The sequence below is a fragment of the Musa acuminata genome, chromosome BXJ3-7 (assembly GCF_036884655.1).
Source record: "Musa acuminata AAA Group cultivar baxijiao chromosome BXJ3-7, Cavendish_Baxijiao_AAA, whole genome shotgun sequence".
In the NCBI taxonomy this organism is placed as follows: domain Eukaryota; kingdom Viridiplantae; phylum Streptophyta; class Magnoliopsida; order Zingiberales; family Musaceae; genus Musa; species Musa acuminata.
In genome coordinates, this window is record NC_088355.1 from 9,193,782 (window position 1) to 9,207,748 (window position 13,967).

A 13,967-nucleotide genomic window follows, 5' to 3' on the forward strand; every position below is an offset into this window, starting at 1 on the left:
TAGAATCATAAAATAATATTAGTTTTTCTTTTGAAAAATAAAAACAACACAAACGTTTGTATCCAACTTATATAAAAAAATATGGAAAAGAAATTATATTTCATCATCACGTTTATACAATTGTCCTTAATCTCGATTGCTTGTCTAATCCACTCTTGGACCGGATTAAAAATAATATATAGAAAAGAAAGGAGGACAAAAGTGTTTGTTTATTTGGGGGGGTAATCTTGTCATTTCAAAAATAAGATGATTTGGGAAAAATAAAAAATTACTGCCTGATATTAAAAATACAAAAAACAGTACACTTTCATTGCGTTTCGTTGGCATTTGTTTCTTTGTAGGTCTTGGCTATCGGCTGCGCTCGTGAATCGTATGTGGGAGAGAAGGAGACCCGCTTTCCTCTCGACCATAGCGCCACCAATACAACCGCCTTCAGTACCTCCCCCTCGCCCACCGGTGGGCCCTCTCCTACCAGCTTCCGGTATGGAGGACTCTATTTCTTGCGGAACCGGTGCCTCGTCCTCGCATTCGCCCTAACGTTTCCCGCTCTTATGGATTTGGAGACGGGCGTACCCCTACCCAGCCGCCTCCACGTCGGCGGTGGTTCCTCCGACGGGCGTCGCGTCCATGGAGCCGATAGATATGTGAGCCATGGCTTCTTTCGCCGAAACTCTCCCTTTCCTGTTTTCTCAGCATCCTTCGATTGATTAGTTTTGTGACTCAGTCCCAGTGGTGTTCCCCCACTTTCTTTCCGATTTCATTGATCTTTACTTGTTCAACGCAAATCTTCCCAGATTCCTATACGAAGGAAGAAAAGAAAAGATAGTCCACTCTGTGTTCCCGTTGCGATTTTGTTTTAATGGACTCTCGCTTTGAAGCTTGTGATGTTTATTCGATTTTAGATTGGTTTGCGTATCCAACTGTTTGGTCGCATGCTTTGGCTGCTCTCGTTTGCTGGATATTTCATAATCCTGAAAAGAGCAAGTGTTTTTGTGTGGACAGAACGGTGGCAGATGGAAGGACATGGTTTTGGCTTACAGGACTCTCGGAGTTGTTTTCGGTGGCCTTGTCACTTCACCTCTCTATGTGTATCCTTCCATGAACTTGAAGTCCCCCACTGAGCAGGACTACTTGGGTATATACGGCATCATGTTCTGGACTCTTACTTTGATTGGGGTCGTGAAGTACGTCTGCATCGCTCTCAATGCCGACGATCATGGTGAAGGTAATATGGTCCCTTTCCTCCCTCTTCACTGGAATAGAAGAATGGTGATTTGGTTTTCTTTATTGTTATTTGTTTGCCTTGTTGGTATCCAGTTATAATAAAGGCTAGCTGGGAAACTAAGCTAATCAGATCTATTCATTAATTGGCTATGCAAGTGTAGAAATTGGTTAGAAAAGTAGAGTTCTTGAAACTTTTGCTTGCCCATGCTGTGTCTCAGTGTTTCCGTACCCTATTGCGATTTCTTGGTAAGGAAATTCCACAAGGTTGATGTGATCGTCGTACCACTCATTTCTGAAAATAAAAATTGACTTCAGCTTGGATCATCGCTAAGGTTTCTGTAGCGTGGGACATGCTGTAGTTCTCTTTCTCCTGTTTTACTGGTCTTCCCTTCCTCACTCCTCGTTAGGATCATGTGGGTTGGCGTCCTTTCACAAAAGAACAAAGACCTAGACTTTGGAGTCGTTGAAAGGACTTGCCATAGCAATGCTTATGGGCAGCTGTGTTGAAGCAGTGGAAAGTACAAGCATGAAGTCACAGTTGCATAGGATGCGTGTATGACCATGATGATTAAGAGTTTATCATGTCAGAGAGGAAAGCGAGGGTGTCTGGCAGGAAGAAGTTAGACAAATTTTTGGAACTTCCATAACTCTAAATGAAATCATAAAAGCAGGTAGAAGATGGCTTCCCCCTTTCTCCATTTTACCACATCCGTATTATAGATCTTGTTGCTAGTCCAGCTGAGTAGTAGCATTGCTCAGCTTATTTGAACCATCTTTATTGTTCTTCATACTCTTCAGTTTCCGAACAATCTGAAGCGTATGCGACAGTTTAATTGACCTTGTCACTCGACATTCTTTAAAATTTTGCAAATTTTTTGTTCCATAAGTACGGAAAATGTTAAGCAAAGAACTCTATTAATCATTTCTTGTAGGCAGTGTTTCATCGCGGTAAGAGACCTGATCTGAATGCTTAAATTGAGGGGGTTTTTCTTACACTTCTGTTCTTGCTTTGTTATTATTGTTCTTTCAGACAATAATTTATTGAAGAACTTAAACCTTTAAGCTCAGATAAGACATGTCTGTGCAGTACATTATTCTAAACATGTCTGTAAATGAGGACAAGATTTGATTTTTACGAGGTTGGATCTCAATCACTTTCAGACTGTACGATTAAAATGTGAAAGTCATTACTCTGTCCAAACTGTCCACGGATTTCAAGGACAGTATTTAGAATGGGTGAGTGGAAGACCAATATTTTTAATGAGTTCTTTGCCAAAATTTGACATTTCTGACTTGGATAAGCCAGACAATCCTTTCAACATGCCTTGTAATTTTGTACTTTGTTCAGTCACATAAAATACTGGTAGTGTGTATAAAAGAAGAAAAAGAAGGATAAGATTCTCAGCAGATGCACTTAAAAGTTTGTACTCCGATCATTTATCATGAGAATTGTTGATTCGATGGTTAAGTTAGCACTTAGGATTTTTATGTTCTGACTGCCTCTTTATTTACTTGATAAAAAACCAATCACTCATCTATTTATTTTAATATAATTTTTTTTTATCTTTTATTATATTTAATAATAACTATTTGAATTAATTTTATTACACTCCTTTAATTCAAAATAATTATAACAAAAAAATAATACTAAAGCTTTTGTAAAAATATTGACAAGTTGATCTTAATAGTCCATTTAAAATTTTCCTTAATGAACGAAGCAATGTCAAACTTATGCGTTTAGTACACCCATGGAAAATAAGATTATTTATTATTATAATAGTTGACTTGTTATCCTTGTAGATTTTAGTTCATCTTATTTATCTTTAAGATTTGTTAGAATTTTTTGAAGTCAAATTATTTAATATATTGTACTTATAGTTGCATCGTACTATTAGAAAACATATGGTAGTATCACATGCGCAACGAAATGATAAAAAACAAAAAAAATAGATTTCCATAAAAAATAGTTTCTTATTATCGTGTGAAAATTGATGTGCAAAAACATCTAAAACAAACAATTATGCATGTTAAGAGATGTATATTATTTAGAAAGATCGTATATTCCTAAAAACTTGTAGATCCGTGAGAGAGGATGATGGAGGTCAACTGTTTCTTCTGTCTAGCAGTGATCTACATGGTAGAGGCTACAAAGACGTTCCTAAAATCGTTGCACAAATCTCCTCTTTACGCGTACTACGAGATCAAGAAGAGGTTGGCCCTTCTTGTTATGTACATGCCTCAAACAGGAGCTACTAGCTGAGGAGGAGAGGGGGAGAAAAGAATATGAGGTGGTAGCCAAATGAGGTCTGACCTATGGCCCTTTAGTTCCCTCTTATTTATAGAAGTCCTATAAATTTATCATAATGGATATTGCCCTATTGGGTATTGGATCTCTATCCAACTACTCAAGCCTCTTAGATTAGTGGATCTCTACACAATAATCTCTCATTGACTCTTATTGGATCTCATCGATAGGATCCAATAATTTAGGGGCTTATTGGATATCCAATAAGATATGGGCTTTAACGGATATCTCATATCTGAACCTCTATTCGTCGCAACACCTACCATATGTGTGTGACCCTCTATGCTCAATATCGAGCTGGCCGTGAGTCATACCTGTTAGAACTCTTTCTAGTTTACTAAATTATTATCTCCATACTAATTCAATCGACTCATCGACTGCGGACGTACTAGGCCACTACGTCGTAGTCCCCAAACGATATAGGGGAATCCAAAACGATATAAGAGAATCCAATTCTTTGGACCTATCTATCCTCAGTTGCCGTATATCCCAAAGACCATCTAATATCCCAGAGACCATATATCGGGCATAGTGTTGTCAAGCCTATATAATTTCTTCTCGAGTCTCGCTCTAATCGGATTCTCCTAGAGAACTCTTTCTCTCTCAAAGGATTTGTTTGAGTAAGATCATATATGATATTCCTCTTATGATACCGAGAGTGGATGATCATCTATCGACACTCAATAGCCCTTATAAGGTTGGCTACCACTCCCAATAACTGGTTGTACTAGATTTGAAACTTCCAAACCTATAAGCCTAGTATCAAAGAATGAAGTACTCATACATGACATCCTTGGTGTCTCAAGTTTAAGGATCAGATATACTATTGGGACTACGGAATCGTTGTTTGACAATAAGGCATCATCAATCATCCAACATTTCGTGAGCGGATCAATTAGTGAACTCATTCTCCAATGAGCACTTGCACTGTATCCTTAGTGTCCCCACATGAGCAGCTATGAGACTAGTTGCTTCCATCATATGGACAAGTATACAACACATCAATCTATCCGGTTATCTTGATGTCTCTTTCAAGTAACTTATGATCATGATTATTTAGGGTCTATGTTTAAAGGTGAATCGGTCTCATAATCGTGTTCTCATCATTCCCATTACACAGATCCATACATATCACTATATATATATATATATATATATATATATATATATATATATATATATATATATATATATATATATATATATATATATAATATAATATAATATAATATAAATATAAATATAATATAAAGTGATAAAATATTAAAATATAATCAGCAAAAAGAATACATATCATGTCACACGTGGCATCACTCACGTGATTGGCTTGTAGGGCACCTATAACTAGCACAATGAGCCCTCTACAGTTAGAAAACTCTGGTTACAGGGTAGCCTTGGGTGGCTAGGAAACCTAATTGTCCATTTGCCCCATGTGGCCAGGAATCTTGATCGCTAGGGTCTCCTTAGTGGCTAAGAAACCCTGGCCATAAGGGGTGCCCCTGTAGCTAGGAAACTTAGCTGCGGGGGGTCTTCCTTACTCAAGTCGAGAGCAGCATGGCTGCTCTTAGTCTGTTGTAGGTGGCTAAGTTAAGGGCTCCCTTGAGAGCTCTTAGCTATCCTATAGGGTAATAATAATTGCTGCCCTGTCACTTTTGCGTCAATAATTTTGATGTCAAAAGCCCTTTCTAAAACACCTTTTAATAGAGAAAAAGAGTGTAGTCTAGATCTATAAACTGAATCGCTGCGTAATCCTCCTCTTCACGCGCACCATAAGATCAAGAAGGGGCTAGCCTTTCTTGCTGTCCACATACCCTAAACAAAGGCTATTGACTGATGAGGAGAGGGGGAGAGGAGAATAGGAGGCAGCAACTAAAAGGTGTTTGGCCTATGGCCCTTTGGTTCCCTCCTATTTATAGAGGTCTCTATAAACTTACCATAATGAATCTTACCCTATTGGGTATTGGATCTTCATCCAACTACCCAAACTTATTAGATTAGTAGATCTCTACCCAATAATCTCTCATTGGCTCTTATTGGATCTCATCCATAGGATCCAATAATTTAGGAGCTTATTGGATATCTAAAAAGATAGGGGCTCTAGTAGATATCTCATATCTGAATATTTATTCGTGGCAATATCTAGCATATGTGTATGACCTTCTAGGCTCGATATCGAGTTGGTCATGAGTTAAACCTATCAAAACTCTTTCTGACTCTGTGAATTATTATCTCTATAATAATTCACTCGACTCATCGATTGCAAATGTACTATGTCACTACACCGTAGTTTCATGATGATATAGGGGAATCCAATTTATTGGACTTGTTTATCCTCAGTTACCGTGTATCTATAGTCCCTCATTCATCTAATATCCCAGAGATCGTTTTTCATGTATTGTGCTGTCAGGTCCATACAGTTTCTACTTGAGCCTCGCTCTAATCAGATTCTCCTGGAGAACTCTTTCTCTCTCAATTCGAATGACCCTGATTAGGGAATTGTCTGAATAAGAATACATAAGATATTCCTCTCATGACACCGAGAGTGGATGATCTTCTATCGATATTTAATAGCCCTTATAAGGTTGGCTACCATTTTCGATGACTGGCTATGCTAGATTTAGAACTTCTAAGCTTATAAGTCATGTATCAAAGAGTAGAGTATTCAGGACATCCTTGGTATCTCAAGATATTCCTCTCATGACACCGAGAGTGGATGTATCAAAGAGTAGAGTATTCATACAAAATACATAAGATATTCCTCTCATGACACCGAGAGTGGATGATCCTCTATCAATATTTAATAGCCCTCATAAGGTTGGCTACCATTCCCGATGACCAGCTATACTAGATCTAAAACTTCTAAGCTTATAAGTCATGTATCAAAGAGTAGAGTATTCATACAGGACATCCTTGGTGTCTCAAGTCTAGATCAAATACACCACTAGGATGACGAAATCATTGTCTGATAATGAGGTATTATCAATCATTCAACATTCTATGAGCGGATCTGATATAGGTAAAAGTGGCGATGTGATGCGCCATGACGTCAGCCGTACCTGGGTGACACATTGCCCGAGGAAATGGGCATTAACACCGACTTGATATGCGCCAGCGTGACCCGCCCCCGGTCAACGATCCAACCATCTGACCCCGCGCGCTCGGCCGAGGCAGAGGAGGACGTCGACCGAGGCTCGCCCATGCCCTGCGGTAGTCGGTTCTCCACGCCACCCCTGTGGCAATGTCAGACGCCATTGGAGGTACGGTCCTGCCCCTGCTGGCAGCCACATCAGGTAATATCGAGCTCATCCATAAATACCCCGGAGTTCTAGACAAACAGGGGGGGCGAACACAGCCACAACACATACAGAGAGAGGCACTCCTTCACCCTAAACCCCCTCTACCTCACTGACTTGATCGTCGGAGGGGTCGGGCCGAGCTTCCGACCCGACCTGTGTGCAGGTGCGAAGACGGGGTTGCCTCTTCTCGACATTGCGGTGAAGCTCTCCACCCGGTGCGACATCCCAACCCGATCACCGCGACCGATCGCCGGGAGACCTCGAGGGACGCTACGCAAAACCCCTGCCATTCGGACCCCCGAACAAGTCGCGTCGGCCTCGAGGCCACGGCTTAAAAAGTTATTTCCCACAACAGGATCGATTAGTAAACTCATTCTCCAATTAGCACTTGCACTATATCCCTAATGTCCTCACACGAGCAACTATGAGACTAACCGCCTCCATATGAACGAGTATACAGCACACCAGTCTCTCTCGAGTAAACTATGATCGAGATTATTTAAGGTCTGTGTTTAAAGGTAAATCGGTCTCATGATCATAATCTCATCATGATTCGATTCCCACATATCCATGAATATCACAATATATGTAACAGACAATATAAAGTGAAAAAAATATCAAATATATATTAAGTAAAAAGAATATGTATCATGTCACACGTGTCATCACTTATATTTGACTTGTATAACACATATATCGTCTATCAATACATTCTTACATTTTTATTGTCCGTTAAATTATCTCTAAACTAAGACTCGATATAAATCATAAAGTGTTATTTGTATAAGAATATAACTTAAAATCTTTTATTTAGGAACCCTTTTAGTTGTCTTAAAGTAATACTTGCTAGGTTTATGCATGAATCTAGATAATAAACTAATTACAAATATAATATTTGACCTTAAATATATGAGATAAATTAACCATCCAATTAAACTTATATATTATTTTTGTTTCATCTATTTTTTAGCTGCATCATCTACATAAGTTTATTATTTATATTTATTAGAGTATTCATTTGTTGACAAGTTATTATATGAAATATTTTTAATAAATCTTTAGTATATTTTTTTGGTAAAAGAAATTTATTTGCATATTAAATATTTTTTATTTCTAGAAAATAATATAAAAGCCCGAGATAAGTCATTTCAAATTCTAACATCATATATTTCTTAAATTCAACAAGTATATATAATATTTTTAATATAAATCATATATTTCTTATACAAACAAATAATAAGGATTTTCATATCTTGGGCTTTTATATATAAAGTTGACTCACTTAAATTATTTTTAAAATTATGTTGAAGAAAGTACTTGTCAATTATGTTATACCATGCTCACGGTACTTTTTTCAAATCATATAATATTATATCTAATTTATATATTTTTGTCCTTTAATTTTAAATCCTTCGACCGGCTTTACATAAACCTCCTCTTACAACTTTTCATTAAAGAATATTGATTTAATATCAAACTGATAAACCTATTATTTTTTCTGGACTACCAATACTAATACTATTCTAATTGTATCAATTTTAATAATTAGAGAAAAAAATTTCTATAAAGTCAATACATGAAATTTGAGAATATCCTTTGGCTACTAAATATATTTTTATAGTAAGCCATAAATATTAAATTTTATCTTATATTCCCATTTAAGTCCAATATATTCGTTTCGTAGGGGCAAATTTATTAACTCTCAGTTTTTTTTTTAATAGAGTATAGTTTGTCTTTCACTACTTGTACTCATTCTTTTTTCTGAATTACAACTTTAAAACAAGTAAATTTTAAAGCAAAACATAAAATCATATATATATATATGAAAGACTATAAAATTCTTTTAGAGATATTACAATATCACTAGAATATCTTAAATTAGAATCATTCAAATATGAAAAGATTCATACGAGGTCTTAACAACAGGTAATATATCATATTTCTTATAAACTTCTCCTACAACTATTAAAATTTCAACTGTTTTATAGCTCTAAACTTCTTCCGGAATAACATCATTTTACGATTAACTTCTTAGTTGTAGGATCATAAACTCTAAACCTTTTGTTTCATTATTATACCCCACAAAAATGCATTTAATACTTTTGTTATCAACTTGCTTCTTTTTTAATGTAGAAACATGGAAGTAAGCAACAAAACCAAATACCTTTAGGTGACTTACATCTCACTTTTTATCCAATCATGTTTCATAGGATATTTTTCTTTATACTATCTTAGTAGGAAAATGATTTAACAAACATAACTTATACTCAAAACTCTTTTGGAAATTCTTTTTCTTTAAGCATACACTTGCCGGTCTCCATCTCTCCATCACAACTAGGTTATTCCACTCTGCTACTCTATTTTGTTAGTGTAACTTACAGTTAGTTCCTTTTGAATACCTATATTCTTACTAAAAATAAAGAAATCTTTGGAAGTACATTCTCCCCCTTTATCAGTCACCATACAGAGTTTTAGTAAAATAATTATTTTATTTTATTTTATTTACATATATATGATTTGAATTTTTAAAAACAAAAAAAGTCTTTAACATTTTCTTTCAAAAAATATACACACATCATCATTTTGTAGTCATCTATAAATAAAAAAAATTACTTTTACCATATTAGATAATCTACATAAGCCCACAAATGTCTGTATGCATAAGTTTCAATCACACTTTAGATCAACAAAAATGACATGTGTGAAAGAAATTTCTATACTATTTTTTAAAACTACAAGATTCACAAATAGTATCTTTATTCTTAATTTTAGACAAGCCAACTATTCTATTATTTCGATTTAATAATTCTCGTCCATCATAATTTAGATGATCATTCTTTTATGCCATAATATAGATTTATTAATCACAGTAACAATAAATATATATATAAGGAGAAATCTAAAAATAATAAAAAATATTTTATTTTTTTAGCCTCACAATCGCTATTAATTTTTTTATCATAAAAAATTATATAATATTCTTTTCTCATTAGTTGTCCTATACTAATAAAATTTTATTTTAAATCAGGAATAAATATCACGTCATCAATATTTTTTTTTTCAGATTTGATGTTTACAATAACTATTCCTTTTTCTTTCACTTGAACCTTACTCTCATTTTTTAATCTGTACCATAAATCTAATTGAACCATCAAGTCCTTTAAATAAACTTTTATATATTGTCATATGATTATTGTATCTATTATCCAAAAACCGAATAGATCTAGAATATTCTAATATTTTTTAGTCCTTTATTATTATTATTTTTTATGATGATTTGCTTGATTTTGTTTTAATAATTTTTTTCATGATGACCATTGTTTGATAATGGGAGCAGAGAGGAATATTTTTATTTTTATTTTTGTACTAGCGATCTTGTTTAATAAGTTTATTTTTTTGCAATAAAAATATTTACATGTTTCTTTGTTACCTTCAACAGAGTTTTTCTAACTCTCAATTAATCAACCTCATTCCTTGTCTCAAGTGTCAGATCATCCATGACCTTTATCATTCTAACTATTCCTTGAGATATGATTTTTGACTTTTTTTTATTCTTCTTTTGATCCATTTTTATTTGAAAAGCATATTCTGAAGTTTCATCTACAAGTCTATTCATTTTCTGTTTATGAACTAAAAGTGAGCTCATTAATATACTTATAACATTAGCATCTTCTATAGTAATAGAAATCATATCAAATTTTAGAGATAAACTTCATAAAACTTTTTCTATTATTATTAATCTTTTATGGTTTCACTATAAAAATGCATTTAGTTCACAATAAAAAAGACTTTTAAGGTCAGTGATACATTCATAATCTTTCGTCATAAGAGTTTCAAATTTATGTCGAAGAATCTGAAGCGTTAAAGTTATTACTTTATTTATACCTCGGAGCACATTTTTTAATATTTTTTAGGCTTTTATTAATGTTGATGCTGACATGATTCGAAAAAGTATGGACTCATTTATTACTTATTATAGCATATAGAGCTCTTACATCTTTTTATATTTTTTTCATTTGTTTTATTTTTTTATCTTCGATAATATTAGGATCCTATAAATTATATTTAACAAAATTATTTTCTATCAAATTCTACGTTCCTTATTAATAAATAGAATTTTTATTTTAATGTCCCAAAACTGATAATTTTTATCTTTGAAGATAAGAAGAAGTTGATTAGATATACTTACTCCAATGTTTGTCATTTTCTTTTTTTTCTAGATTTACTAGTCTCCCTTTCTCTTTTAATCATTGTATTCATATTTATTTTGTTCAAATCAAGTTCTAATGTCATATTTGGTTTCCTGTATAACTTTAGGAGAAAGAAAAGAAGATAGTAGAATAAATAAGTCTAATATGCGGACTCATCCAAGAACACATATTTATATTATCAAAAGAATAAAATATATTTTTTAAATAATAAAAATATCAACCCCATCAAACCTCTTCATCCTCATCCACATAACAAAATTTAAGGCCTCTGGACTTCTATTGATAATTGAACTTTCTAGGTCAATATGTTCATCATTCAATTGATTGCACTCTAAGAATCTTAATAATACAATCATATTGTAAAATACAATTGATTTTCAGAGTAATTAACATGATCATTTCGTCATGGTGATCTTTTTTTTAGTAGACATGAAAGACTTCGTGGCTGTTAACGAGTCTGCTTGTAACACTGATTGCAGGTGGCACATTTGCTCTATATTCTCTACTCTGTAGGCACACAAACATTGGCATCCTTCTTTCAAAAAAGGCCGATTCTGTAACGAATGCCGCACATGCTAACCCTTCTCTGGGCACTGAAAAGCGAAGTAGGCTGGGAATATTTATAGAGCGTAGTATGACTGCAAGAAGAATTGTGCTCTTCATCGCGATACTGGGTATGTGCATGCTCATTGGAGATGGCATACTAACACCAGCTATTTCAGGTATAAAGCACGGACACCTACAACGATGGATATCCTATTGCTGGCACTGCTACCTTTTGCATGTTCTTTATTTGATATTACCTCAATGAACTCTTGAAATACTTTTGTTGTCTTCCACCAGTGTTATCAGCGATGGATGGACTAAGAGGGCCTTTACCTTCTATTCACAAGTGTGAGTTATTCGTCTGGCCAGCTATTCAATTTTTGTTCTGTCTGTCCTGATTTTGAATTCATGCAGCTGCGGTGGAAGCTTTATCTGCTGCAGTCCTCATCGCTTTATTCCTGTTGCAAAAATATGGCACCGCGCGAGTGAGCTTCCTCTTTTCTCCAATCATGGCATCTTGGACTTTCACCACTCCAATCATCGGGGTATACAGTATTCTGCGATATTACCCAGGCATATTCAAAGCCATATCACCAAAGTATATAGTGCATTTTTTCCTGAGGAATGGAAAGACGGGCTGGCAATTGCTTGGTGGCACAGCTTTATGCATTACAGGTGCTTGCTCAGTAGCCTGAAGCTTGTTTTCCCCTTACTAACTTAAACCTCACCACATTTTCCATCTGATCCCATTTTAGGTTCTGAAGCAATGTTTGCTGATCTCGGTCATTTCAACAAGAGGTCCATTCAGGTACACCTTGTGACAAGCTCAAAATTTATTTGTCTCATGCTTCTTCACTTAATTGGAAATTTTCATGGCTTTAATTTCTCCACACAGATAGCATTCCTTTTCAGCATATATCCTTCGCTAGTCCTCACGTATGCAGGGCAAACAGCATACCTGATTAGGAATCCCAATGATCACAATGATGGCTTTTACAAGTTCGTGCCAGGTCCAGTATACTGGCCGATGTTTACTATCGCAACACTGGCAGCTATCGTTGCCAGTCAATCCTTAATTTCTGCAACATTTTCTGTGATCAAACAATCAGTCGTTCTCGATTATTTCCCACGCGTCAAGGTGGTCCACACATCCCAACACAAGGAAGGCGAGGTTTACTCTCCGGAGACCAATTACATACTCATGCTTCTTTGTGTTGCTGTTATACTTGGTTTTGGTGATGGAAAAGAGTTAGGGAATGCTTTTGGTACGGAGAGATGGCATATTTTTAACTCAGATTTCTCGTAACATATCACAGTGATCTCCATGAATACTTACTGGTTCTCTAATTTTTGCAGGTGTTGTTGTCATACTGGTCATGCTCATCACCACAATCTTATTGACTCTAGTCATGATCATTATATGGAGAATCCCGATCATTGTTTCTGCTTTATACTTCGTTCCGTTTTCAATCCTAGAAGGTGCATATGCAAGTGCAGTTTGCACTAAGATTTTGGAAGGTGGCTGGCTGCCGTTTGCTGTATCTATAGTCCTGGCGTTCATTATGTTTGGCTGGTATTACGGGCGTCAGAGAAAGCTAGAGTATGAAATGGCAAACAAAATAACTCTTGAATGGCTAGGTGAGCTTTTGGAAAGCTCAGAGATCCAAAGAGTTCCTGGGCTTTGCTTCTTTTACAGCAATATTCAGGATGGACTAACGCCCATCCTTGGACACTACATACAGAACACGCGCTCGCTCCACAGGGTTACCATTTTTACAACTCTAAGGTACTTATTGGTTGCCAAAGTTGCTCCAAATGAGAGGATAATGATCACTAGACTGGGGCTTGATGGGGTATATGGATGCATGATTCAGTATGGCTATGCTGATTTCCTTAATCACGGGGGAGATGACTTTGTAACCCAAGTTACTAACAGCTTGAGGGCACATATAGAGAACTCCTCTGAAGGGCTTTCTCCTGCTTATGTTGAGGAGGAGATTTCACAATTGGAGAGGGCTAAAGAAGCAGGAGCGGTGCATGTTCGGGGTAAGACAAGGTTTCACGTTGGTAAAGACACCAGTTTGTTCGATAGAATTTTGCTTGGGTTTTATGAGTTTTTACACGGCAACTGTAGATCGGCACTGCCCGCTTTGGGGATTCCCCTTCGACAGCGTCTGGAGATAGGCATGCTCTATAAGGCTTGAGTGGTAAGAACAGGCTTTTGGCATGGTTGGCCATTAAAAGTATACCAATGCCTCACAAAACGTGGAGAAAAATAGTTGTACAAGAAGCTTATGTAATCTTTAAATTTGAGTACTTTAAATCTACTACTAATAACGGTGGTGATTATATTTTTAAGCAAAATCTATATGTTATTTATGCTTT

General features: G+C 35.5%; 1 protein-coding gene across 1 annotated transcript; it reads left to right on the forward strand.

The window, feature by feature from the left end:
* Positions 1-359: 359 nt before the first annotated feature.
* Positions 360-13,967, forward strand: LOC135642550 (probable potassium transporter 17). Its single transcript, XM_065158791.1, has 8 exons — positions 360-644; positions 1,003-1,225; positions 11,516-11,758; positions 11,880-11,930; positions 11,997-12,257; positions 12,338-12,390; positions 12,478-12,847; positions 12,939-13,967. Exons 1-8 carry the CDS (start codon positions 552-554, stop codon positions 13,784-13,786), a joined length of 2,142 nt encoding a protein of 713 aa, XP_065014863.1. The 5' UTR covers positions 360-551; the 3' UTR covers positions 13,787-13,967.